The 12,448-nt window shown below is 35.3% G+C and overlaps 1 protein-coding gene across 1 annotated transcript in view; it reads right to left on the bottom strand.

Annotated features, from left to right (window-relative positions):
- Window positions 1-12,448, bottom strand: part of EYS (eyes shut homolog) — a 718,715-nt gene that overhangs the window by 515,904 nt on the left and 190,363 nt on the right. Inside the window, exon 14 of the mRNA XM_066314978.1 lies at window positions 9,545-9,649. Within this exon, the coding sequence (XP_066171075.1) occupies window positions 9,545-9,649 (105 nt within the window). The remainder of the gene's footprint in view (window positions 1-9,544; window positions 9,650-12,448) is intronic.

Raw genomic sequence — 12,448 nt, forward strand, 5'->3', positions numbered from 1 at the left:
GGGTCTTGGGGTTCTGGTTGACAGAAAGTTAAACATGAGCCAACACTGCTCTGGCAGCCAGGAGGGCCAACCCTGTCCTGTAGGCATCAGGCACAGCAACCCCAGCTGGGAAAGCAGGGGATTGTCCCACTTGTCTGCACTGGGGAAGCCTCACCTCCAGTGCTGGGGGCAGGTTTGGGCACCACAATATAAGACAGATACTAAAGAGTGTCCAGAGGACGGCAACAAAGATGCTGAAGGATCTTGAAGGGAAGCCATATGAGGAATGGCTGAGGTCACTTGGTCTGTTCAGACTATTGCTTTTTAAGGGCTCTTCATCTATTCTTGAATATAACACAAAATAGCAGAACAGAAGTTCTGATCTAGAAAGTTTTTAAAATGAGTAAATCTGACCTTTCTCTAACTTTTTTTTTTTTTTTTTTTTTTTTTTTTTTTTTTTTTCTGTTCATTCTCCCCTGTCTAGAATTTCTTTCTGCCAGTGAGGGCTAATGAGTCCACCATGTTCCTTTTAGCTACTTGACTTTGATGACCCTTTCTACTGCTTTGGACAAATTGGATCTTAAGCCATACAATTTAATGTGAAGATGCAGGAGAACTATTGCTCTACAGTGCTTTTCTTTTAAAGAAACCCCTTAAACCATGTCAAAGGGCCACAATGGCTAGGTACCTCTTCCAATACTGTAAGAATATTTATGTTGGTTCCACCAAAAGATGGATTAGAACTGGAGAAAAAGGATTAAGGAAAAACAAAGACATACTTTACTCTTACAGAAATACACCAGAAGACTTAGAGCTATTACAATAGAGTTTTAATTACTGTACCACAACGGGCAGCTTCAGAATCTCTCTTTTTTAGATTAAGAAAATACAGAATAAGTTTTTATTCTGACTGTGCTTGCTGGATTGAAATATTATCTTATAATATTGTGGCTAAAAGGCTAAAGGCTACCTTATAATTTTGTAGTACGATGCATTAAGACAGCACCTAACAATGCTTTACAACTGCAGAATAAAATAACCACAAGACTAGAAAAAATACAACTATCATACAACCTTATGGAATAATATCTGTTATCCATTTTAATTTTCCCATGAGGACTGTGAAGTTGTCAGTGTTTGCTGCTTCTTTTGGGATGATGTCAAGATATGCTGAGAAGGTGATACGTATTGTATAACATAACTTGGTTGTTATTAGGAATAGGTAATTTATTACCCTTTCCAATATAACATCTTCCTGTAATTGATGTGCAAATCCTGTGGCATTTATAATTCCCTATGGATAATGAAAAATGAGAGTAAAAAGTTGCTTAATTTAAATAGTTTATCACAGAATTGGGATAAAAGCATTGCTGTCAGGAGATCTGTAGGAAAATAAAAAACAAAACAAAACAAAACAAAAAACAACAACAACAAAAAAAACCAAAAACAAACAAACAAACAAAAAATTCCAAAAGCAAAAATATAACAACAATAGCAATGATTAATATGAATTATCTAACTTCTGAATTACACAGATTTTCAGCTTAACATCTCTGTACAGTGAAATATGAAGTTCCCAGTAAAATCAGCAGAAACAGTGGTCAATGTTGCTATTCTTCCTTAGTTACACCTCAGAGGTATTGCATGCTTTTCGATTTCATGTTTCAAGAATTAAGAGATAAGAGGATGAGCTGCCCCCCCCATTGTGTAATACAATAGTGGATTAAATAAAGAGCTCTTCAGTTCAATATTCTTATTTTAGAGATGAATTAATCTGTTACAGAAAGTTCAATTACCTTATTAAAAAGAGAAAGGTTTATGAAGTGCCACATAAAGTCAGGGATGCATTTCCTCAGGAGTGTAAAAGATTTTTAAGTAGAATTTAAAAAGAAAAATATAAAAATAAAAGCAAACATACATTTGCTTGCTGTTCATGTCATTCATGGAATTAAGATTGGCAGGCAGTAAACAAGCAAAACTTTGGGGTTTAACTATTTCTTAGAATTTGCTGATGAGCAATCTGTTGGACAGAGAGAAAGTACATAGACATTCCCTGTCATCTATCATCTATTTTCTAATCTGTCTTTTGTAAACTTTAAAGATGATATAAGATCCAAATATGATCCTTCATTTCTCATCTGATTAGAAAACCATATGGTACTAGAAAATCTGGGGGAAAGAAAAAGGATTAATTCTAGTTATAGGTAAGAAAAAGAAAAAAAAAAAGGTGATTAAACCACATAAAATAACTACAGCAGACTGTGCTGAAGGTCTAGTAAGACAATTCTCTTACTTGTTAGGAATTTTACACAATATTTTTACTCCTTAGTAATACAAGTAGACACATAGAATATTAAAACTGAACAAATGCTAATTATTTTTCAGTAGATTGTAGGACCAGAAGATTAGTTGGGAAGTGAGTTGTCAAAGAAGGAAGTTATTTTAGAGAAGGGTAGAAAAGCATAAAGACAGAACAAAAGTATAAGATGAAAAATTAAATGAGTGGAAATTTCAAAGAGAAAATAAAAATCATATCCAAAATAAAGACAGTGAATATTTCTTTAGAAATGATAGTAGAATAAAGATTGTTTCAGTTTTGGCTATAAAAATACACTTCTGAATTATTATTAAACCAGAGATAGCTGATCAGCATAACAGATCGTTGTGGGGGTGGGCGGAGCCCCAGCTGCTTTGCCCTGGAGGGAGCCAAGCTGAGGAGTCAAGGAAGAATTTTGCAACTTCACCCAGAGCCCCTAAGACAAAGATAAACGTCCTAGCCACGGCGACCTGTCCGGAGACCCACAAGCCCCCTCGGGATTTTATGTAGATCTGTTACAATTGATTGGTTCTGTACCCTTTTCCTCCCACGCTGGTGTCCCATAAAAACCCCTGAGTTTCCTCTGGTCAGCAGAGGTTCCTTGTCCCTGGATCCCTTTCGCTGGTACCCTCTCAATAAAGTACCACCTGCGGAAATTCCATACGAGACCTCTCTCTCTCTCACCACGACCGGCTAAAAGAGGGGCTAACTCACAAGGGCATGAGCTGAAAGCACTGAGCTGAAATCACTGATAGCTGAAATCACTGAGCTGAAAAATCACTGCTCTGCCCGCTGCTGAGAAGCCCCTCTGTCCAGCTGAGGAGCGCCCTGACCCCCCAAGGAGCTGTTTCTAGCGAGACATCCTTTGGGGTGGCTGTGGCTCTCTGGGTCCCAAGCGGCGGACCCCATCCACCAGCTGGAATAGATCATAATTCCAAAGCATTTAGATCTTTATTAGAAATTTGAAAATATTTACATATGTGGTAAACAAATAACCTATTAGTTATATATTTTTCAGAAATAGAAGTTTTGGAATAAAAATTTTTAGGTATATAAATCAAACATATAAAAATTTTGTTCAGTAGACATAACATACTAATATCAGGAAAAGGCCATAGTTTGATTATTGTTTTAAATTCTCCACAAAAATGTAAGATTTTAAGCCTATTGAACAAACTTCTAGCAGTTTTCTGGAATATGAAAACAAATGTTACTTACTTTTCTAATGTCAGAAATGGAAAAAAGATAGAGAGGAGTCAGAGATTAAATCATTGTAAATCTTATTAATTTCTTCTTAAATGTGAATGGGCTCATTCTACAACCTAGAGGCATTTAACCATGGGAACATATTCCAATAATGCATCAGAAAACAAGAAAAATATAGAGATACCAAACTTAAGAAGCAGCAAATAAAAATTAGTGACAATTGGCAAATTAAATCCTTTATAAAATAATATAACTTTGGTGAATTGTGAAATGCTATGATGCTTTTAACAGATCTTTAAAATAGTTGTTTAGTATCAAGTAATCATTCCTTTCCATCCTGTTACTGCCATTATAGTTCTTTTAGAAATGAACAGACTCAAGCTAAAGGCTGTCATAGAGATATTTCCTTACCTGGGGGATTTGTAATGGGATATTACAGTGTTCCTCTAGACATCACTCTTTTGTGTCTGCTTTTGGTAACAGTAACTTGATGTCTTATTAGACACTTTGAAATGAATAGTGTTGTTTTTATTAGAAAAATGTCAAATTTTTAAGTCATCTGCTAGGGTTGGGGAATTGAATTGACATTACAAATGAGCTATTAATCAATTTTCTTCCTTGTATTTTTAGATTCAAAAATGACAGCACATTTTTGGAAAAAATGAGAGGAAGTTGACAATTTTTTCTTGTTCTATTGCAGGAAAATTTCATTTACCACTGGCATGAAGCACTATATTGAAAAATAGGAACACAGGTAGAAAATTGGAATTATAAAAAAAGAAACTTGCTTTATAAAGCTATTACACCTAACAAGGTATCTTTTTACAATAGCAAGAAATTTGCCATGTGATCGCTTCACCAGGTTTACTTTTTCTTTCTTCATCACAGCCTGCCGTAACAACAAAGTCTTATAAGACACTTTTTAATAAGCTTTTCAAAGTGTGCTCCTCTTCTCATTTGTCCTTTCCTCCTTCCTATTTTCGCATGACACTTTTGGATTCCACGTTTTCCTTCTCCTACACTTGGTTGCAAGCATATATACATAGAATGTGTTGATGTATAATAAATGGTTTTCAGTGTCATAATGTGAAATTTCTTCTTCCTTCTTAATTTATTTTCATCTTAAAACTGTAATTAAAAGGTATACCTATTCCAAGAATTTTTAAAATCATTGCATCTGGTTTTACATCTTCAATTACTAACATTTTATGTATTTCAGTCTTTCAGTGCGAAAACTCACTAAATGCCTATTTCTATAAGAAGAACATAATGAAATCTCACTGAAGTAGAAATTGCAGAGTTTTATTTGCTCTCTACCTCAATACCTTTATGTCCAATTTTTAACCAATTATAAAGATTAGCTTTAAAAGTCTTGCTGTGGTTGTGGGAACATTTTGAACAAATAGGAAGTATAGATGCCAGTGTTTTACAGAATACACAGTTCAGTATTACATAATAATGCACACTTTGAATGCGCAGTATCTGAGTAATTACACATCCACTAGAGGAATGAGCTATTGTGCACTTTTTCAGCAGTATATTTATTTACATAACTCTCAAAGACTTTTGCCTGCATGAAACATGTATATTATTAAGGTTAGCATTACAACATAAAAAAGTATGGCAACTTTATCCAAAAGTATGGTAATTACAAGTGAGGAAATTTAAGACTTCTCTGCGCTGTTCTCTTGCTTTTCCAGTGAAAATCATGAAAATAGAAAGAGATATGTTTCTCTTGAAATTTGATTTATATAGAGAATTGGAAAAGAAAAAGTGAAAACCGGTGAGCCATGCTAAGGACCAATTAGTGAGTTAAAAAAAAAAAATACACCAAGTAATACAAAGACACTCTTCACCTACCCCAATGGCCATATGGACTTTAGCAACAGCTACCTTAGAAAATTCTTTCCAGGATTTAATGGCTGACTATATTATTGCATATGGAATAGAATATCTCTTTGGGCCATTGGGGTCAGCTGTCCCCCCCTTTGTACAATCCCAGCTATTTGTCTACTCCAGCATATTCACTGTCAGGGCAAAATGAGAAACAGAGATGGCCACGATGCTGTGCAAGCACGGCTCAGCAACAGCCAAAACATTCCTGAGTTAGCAACACGGCTTTGGTCACAAATCTAAAACACGGCACTGTAGCAACTTCTGTGAAGAGGATTAGTTCTATCTCAACCAGACCCTGTACATAGATCAAATCAATTATTTCTTTGGGCAGAATACCCATAAAGCATTCATTTTCTTGTGTATTATGCAGTCTTTTTCTTCTGATAATTATAAGATCAGGGGCTTTTTTTTTTTTCCAGAGTTAAAAAGCAAAGAATGGCCTTTAATGACTATTTTTTCTGCTTCCTAATGTTGAAAATACTGTAGAATACTTCAGAATTATTTTTCTTTATAAAAGGGAACTCCCAACTTGTGCCAATGTTTGAATTGCTCCCTTTTTCTTCTAGGTAATTTATGAATAAATTGTTACATGTGATGTATAAAAACCCCGAAGTTTATATAATATTGTAAAGGGCCTCATGAAAAATGAAGCAAACAATCAGAACTTCAGTGGTAACAAGTGACTGGACATGCTTAGGAATAACACTATTAGAAAAATATATTAATATTTTAAGATTCTCAAAACCACAGAAGAATTACTGAGTTGACTAAAAATATATTTAACATTTCACATATATCAGAGAAAAAAACCCTAGTGTATGGATAAGCTATGAGTGTAAGGAAAAACTCTTGGGAAGGACCCCTAATAATGTTCCCTGTCACTCACTATTTTCAGATACTGCTTTTGCAAGGGTCAGTAAAAATGCCAGGTCCTGGAGACCCAGCTGCATAACCTCTGCTTCTCCAGCATCTCTGACTTTACGTACCCTCAGCCTTCCTCCTGGATTAAGAGCCAACACACACGTCATGGATGTGACTGCCTACAGAAGTCTCAGTATTAAGACTTGGAAAAAGAGATAACATCATGCAAATATACTGACCTCTATTTCCCTAAAATATTGAGTCCACTAACTACTGCTACAAGCAACTCTGTATTATTTATCATATGAATACTTCAAGTATCTTCTGTGTCAGTGTGCTGAACAACCTTTCTATAGCTGATTAGATGGACTTATGTAGAAAAAATTCTATCCCAATACAAGTTAGGATGTTAGGTAGAAGAGAAACATGATTTACAAATTGCATAAGTGAATTGTGACTCAGAGCAAGAAATCGATAATTGGAATTTTAAGCTACGCATGAGGTAGTCTTTTTGGCAAGAAGCGCAACAGCTTTGTGTGAAAAATGCTGCACTTTCCGATCAAGTAACTTTGAAATCAAAGCAAAAAATATCATTAAAAATTCTATGTTAAGGATCATTGTGCAGCAGCAGTGTGAAGAACTGAATGATTTTGTAAACTTTTTCCATCTGTACTCTTGATGATTCACTTTATTTTTTGAGTCACAGCATGCAATAGTTTTTCTAAGGTCTCTTCCTAGAGTACAAACTTTCATGTATAAGCATCTAGTTAATAACAAGGGTTGCCAGAAAGGTTTGAAAGAAAGTTCAGTCTTATTTCATGGTACACTAAACTTTAATAACAGCAAAACCTTCCAAAAAGGAAGAATTTGATTTACAACTTCTATGTGTGCATGTTTACTCTTAATCAGAAGTACTGCTCCTTTGATTCAGTGTATTAAGTTGAACAAAAATTGATTTTAGTTTGAATCCATCAACTGATAGGATTTTCTGCTTCAAAATCACTCTCCTTTAGCAATCATGCTAACCATCCAGTAATCCCATAAATTAAAAGAAGAAAAAAAAAGAAATATTTATGTATTCAGTTAAGTGTAGCAGGGATAATACAACACTGAGACACAAACAGGGATGGGAAATAAGCTGTGTAGTAAATGTAATGTTTTCTAAAGAGAAAAATTATGCATCCAACATAGAACTGTCTGAGAGCAGAAAGACAGAGACTATTTAGGGAGAGATTATTAGTTTAGCAGCTTCCAGCAGTCTGTTCCCTTTGAAACCACATAACATTCAGGTGTTTTAAAAAAGTCAAAGGATTTTTTTAGTGTTGACTTACAGACTTTTTGGTTGTGAACTTATCTAACCCTTTAATAAGGCTTCCAAATAAATTCTCTACTTATATCACATTCTGTGGTAACAAATAGAGAAATGGAATGTCATCTGTTAAAAGGTATTTATGTTTCTGAGATTCCCTCATGCTTGTCTTCTAGAAACCTAAAGGATCTTCACTTCTCCATAAGGAACTTGCTATATTCCATAGAACACTTTTGATGGCTTTCTGAATATATTGCAAAAAGTCACTTTTGATGGTTTTCTGAGTGTATTGCAAAAATCCAGCACCTTGTAGATTAAAATTTTCTTTAATATCACACAAATAGTACTTTTGGACAGTTTATAAATTTTAGAAAGAAGTTTCTCACTTCTTTCTCAAGTGTGCTTCTCTACTTTCCAATTGGCTGACAACCAGTTGGTCCACAATAAAGAAAGCAGGGGATAAAAAAGAAATAGTAATATTTTGCAAGTTTCACATATTAAATTAGCTGGTTATATTAAAAGATACTATATTTCAGTGTGTAAATGCTTGCCCATACCACCAATCCAAACTGAAAAGCCACACTGAATCATATAGGTTCATGTCTCAGTAAGATACTGTTTATTTGTTGGACTCTATGATCTCAGAAGGGTTTTCCAATCTAATTGATTTTGTGATTCTGTGAATAAAATTATGCATGTCACATAAATACAGAAAAGTTGATTTACTCTTATTGACAAATTCAGATATTGCTGGTGTCTCTCATTACTGCTAGCAACAGAACTCAGTTTGCTGCAATGTTTCAGTGGAGGACAGATACAGGGGAGGCTTCTTTGAGAAGCTGCCAGAAACTTCCCCGTGGTCTGATGGAGCCAATGCCAGCCAGCTCCAGGATAACCCACTGCTGGCCAAGGCTGAGCCCACCAGTGACAGTGATAGCACCCCTGCAAAAACAGTTAAGATGAGAGAAAAACAAAACCAAAAACAAACCCTAAACTAACTGTGCAATTGCAGCCAGAAAAAAAGTGTGAGGATACCAAGAGAAAAAGTTCTGTAGTCACCAAAAATCAGTACAGAAGGAGAGGGAGAAAGTGCTGCAGGCACCAGAGTGAGATTCCCCTGCAGCCTGTGGTGAGGCAGCTGTGCTCCTGCAGCCCATGGAGGGCCATGGTGGATCAGAGATCCATCTGCAGCCCATGGACAACCTCATGACAAAACAGGTGGATGTCCAAAGGAGGCTGTGACCCTTCCTGTGGGATGCCTGAACTAGAACAAGGTTCTGGCAGCAGCCGTGGCCCCATGGAGAGAGAAGACTGTACTAGGCAGGTTTCCTGGCAGGAGCTGTGATCTTGTAGGGGATCCACACTGGAGCAGGCTGCTCCTGAAGGACTACACTCAGTGGAAGGGAACCATGCTGGAGCAGTTTGTAGAGGGCTGCAGTCCATGGGAAGGAACTCAGAGCGGTTCCTAGAGGACTCTCTTCCTTGGGAGACAGCTCACACTGGAGCAAGGGAAGAGCATGAAGAGTCCTCCCCCAGAGGAAGAAGAAGCAACAGAAATGATGTGTGATTCACTGACTGCACCCAGCTTCCAGCCAGGGACAGCCCACCACAGCAATCCTTACAACAACTGCTGTACAGCTTGTTCACATTTTCTTTCAAAACTTTAAAAAAATATCTTTTGGTAGTAGAAAAGATGGAAACAAAATCATGCTACTGGCAGAGTTGGTTGATTTTTAAGGCTCTCTATTCATCAGTTTGGAAGGCAGGAACTTCCAGAATAAAAGTTATATTCCTTATGCAAATTCTGCTGACAACATCTGCATAACAATTGCAGCATATGCTTAAAGAACAGTTATTTATCCTTCTCTCTTTTCAAGCAAAATAAATTACTACTTAGTTGTGTGCTTATGAAAAATTCTGTTTCTTTTTTGAATACCATAGAACATTTCTCAACTAAATATCATGTGACTTCTTACCTGGCAAACAGCTACAGTAAAATTCACCAATCAAATCATGGCAATGGCCTCCATTTTTACAGGGCTTGGAAGAACATTCATCAATATCCGTGGAACAGTTTTTGTCTGACAGAAAAGAAAATTAAATATTAAAACTATAAATCATGCTGGGAAAGTAAAAAAGCTGCTTCATAGTGTAAGTGACAACTGCATAATTTGACTTTTCCAGGTTGGAAATGCTATTTCTTCTCTGCTTTACAGTTTTAAAACTAGAGATAGTCATAGATTATAGCAGATAGTTAACAAATATTTTAAAAGAACAAATATGAACAACATTGCAAAAACATTCTTTGTATATTCTAGCATCACAACTCAATACCATAATTACTAGAATTATATGCTGCTTCAAAAAAAGTGTTTTAGAGATTTAATCACCTTAGTAAACAGCAGCAAGAAAAAAAATATTTCTCAAAGTGGCATTCATATTTCCAGATGAAGGCCATTTTTTAGATCCAAATAGAAACTCACGAGTTCACTTAGCTGTTTCTTAATTTTTCTGCTTTTAAAAAGATTTACTTAAGCTGTAATTCAAAATTATTCAAATCTGAAGCAAGGAAAATATAGGCAAAAATACAGAAGGTACAGAGAGGGAGAAATTTAGAAGACAACGGAATAGGTGGCTGATGAAAAGAGTTAACTCATTGGACATACCAAACAAAAAAGAAAAAGGTTTAAGGGGGTGGAAACAGAAACTCATAGACAAGGATAATGATAGAAATAAGGTAAGACTTTGACATTTTGTGGAAAATACTGCACACTTGCACATAATGTGCTGTATTTAATTACTAAATACAGATCACAAACACAGTAGGATCAGTTTAAAGGAACCTTAAATTTTTTATACCTTGTGTGTTTTCTTGTTGCTGTTTTGTTTTGTTGTTGTTTTTAATATTTTAGATAGCTAAAAACACTAGCAGAATCCTTAACAACACAGGACTTGCACCCATACAGTATTTAATTACAAAACCATAACCTTTGAAAGGAATCATCATTCAAAAATTCAAAGATATTTGCGTGTAGTATTGATAATTTTTCACGTCATAGTGGAAAATGTAACTGCAAATTACTTGATTCAAAGTTAACGGGAAAAGTATTCTCTGACTATAAGAAAAGGAATGTGAAAAATGGCTGAGAGCAGTCAAAATCCATGGAAATGGAGAGGAGGATCAACAGCATAAAAACAAAGGAATTCAGAAGACCTTCAAAGACTGTAGAAAAGTTCTGATTTGAAACTTGATAAAGAGTGAACATATTGCCTTAAAAAGGTTATTAAGAAAGCTGCTGTTTTCTATAAGTACAAAGGAGAAACTTTATTTTTTGTGGGAGAAAGACACTGGATATTAGGACACCAAACACAGCATTTCCTGGTTTTCAGAGCATGAAAAAAGCTTCAGGTCAAGTTGCTAAGGATCAACTAAAAAATACAACAAAAAATATGCAGGCATGAAATCAGACCAGCAGAAGCACGTAGCTATTATAGCTATTATACACGATCAGAGTAACAAGAAATTATTCTGTATGTCCTTCATATCAAAGATGAAGGAAAGCTGTGGTTTGTCATCCAGTGAAGAAATATGGCTACTGATAATGGTAATCAATGCTTCTTCTGCCTCAATCATAAGAAAAAAAGACTAGCTGTAAAGCAGCTCATTATCATTATTAAGACTTATGATTAAAGGGCAAAACTTCAGTGTTGAATACAGAAAAAAGCTTTAGAATTGTCAGATGAGTTAATAGGCAGGCTGGTCTGATGAACTATACCCTTGGGTAATAGTGGACAAAAACTCAATAGTTTTCTTTGTGAACATGTGAAAAGTAGATAATGTACCCAAAGACTCAGTAAAATCAGCCTTTAGGAAAAGAATAAAAGGCAAAGACATGAAATTATAAATCCATTTGTGAAACTTCAGTTCCTAGAAGTAATATTGGGAAAAGCTTTAAAGTGTTTATGTGCAAGAACCTATAAATATAAAACAATTTATAAACAAAATAGGCCTTATATGAGCAAATTGATTCCCTTCTACACTAAGTTTTACACAATTTGTGGATAACAAAACCCACTAGCATATGTCATGCTCCTTCTGTTCACTAATGTTTTTGCTGTTTTTTGTGAAATCCCAGTAGCTGGTCTACATAGAAACTATGTAGAATAGTTAGAATATTATCAGATGAGTAAAACTTTATGGAATGCCACATTCATGCACTAATTATCAGTGGTTTTGCAACCAGACTGGAAGAATGAATTGCACATGTCTTGAAAGAAATCTACTGCCCATTCAATTCCACTAAACTTTTTCAACAGTCTAGATGGTGGACAGCAAAGATGGCAACACAAAAAAGGTACATTAAAGAACATGATTAGAAGACTTCATGAATTTTAACAAATTGAACATAGAGTTTGATATAGCAAATTTAATCCAATCAGAAGAGAAGATACAATACAGAAAAGTAGGAACAAATGCCAGAATTGTGTTTTAAAACAAATAGTTTGCTGGGATACATAAAAAAGAGCACATCCAGTTAAAAACATAAAATTATCCTTCCATTCTCATCTTACTGGAGTAAAGATGCTTTTGGAGTGTTTTGCATTGTGCAGTGACGTGCATTCAAGAAAATTGTGGGCCAAATAAAAGTCCATATGAGCTTGTTAAAAATGACAAGCAGCTCAAAGGCATGACCTTTTAGGGTGAACAAAATAAATGGGCCTGTAAAGCCTAAATAAGGAAAATTTGAATAGAAATGTGATGGCAATGATTTAATAAAATAGTACTTTTGCATAAGTCATCAGTTTGCGGTGTTCATAGGAGACGGGGTAGAAGTAATGCATTTAAACTGCAATGAAATATTAGACTATAAGGAAACCCT

This window comes from Sylvia atricapilla, chromosome 3 (assembly GCF_009819655.1).
Source record: "Sylvia atricapilla isolate bSylAtr1 chromosome 3, bSylAtr1.pri, whole genome shotgun sequence".
NCBI classification, from domain to species: domain Eukaryota; kingdom Metazoa; phylum Chordata; class Aves; order Passeriformes; family Sylviidae; genus Sylvia; species Sylvia atricapilla.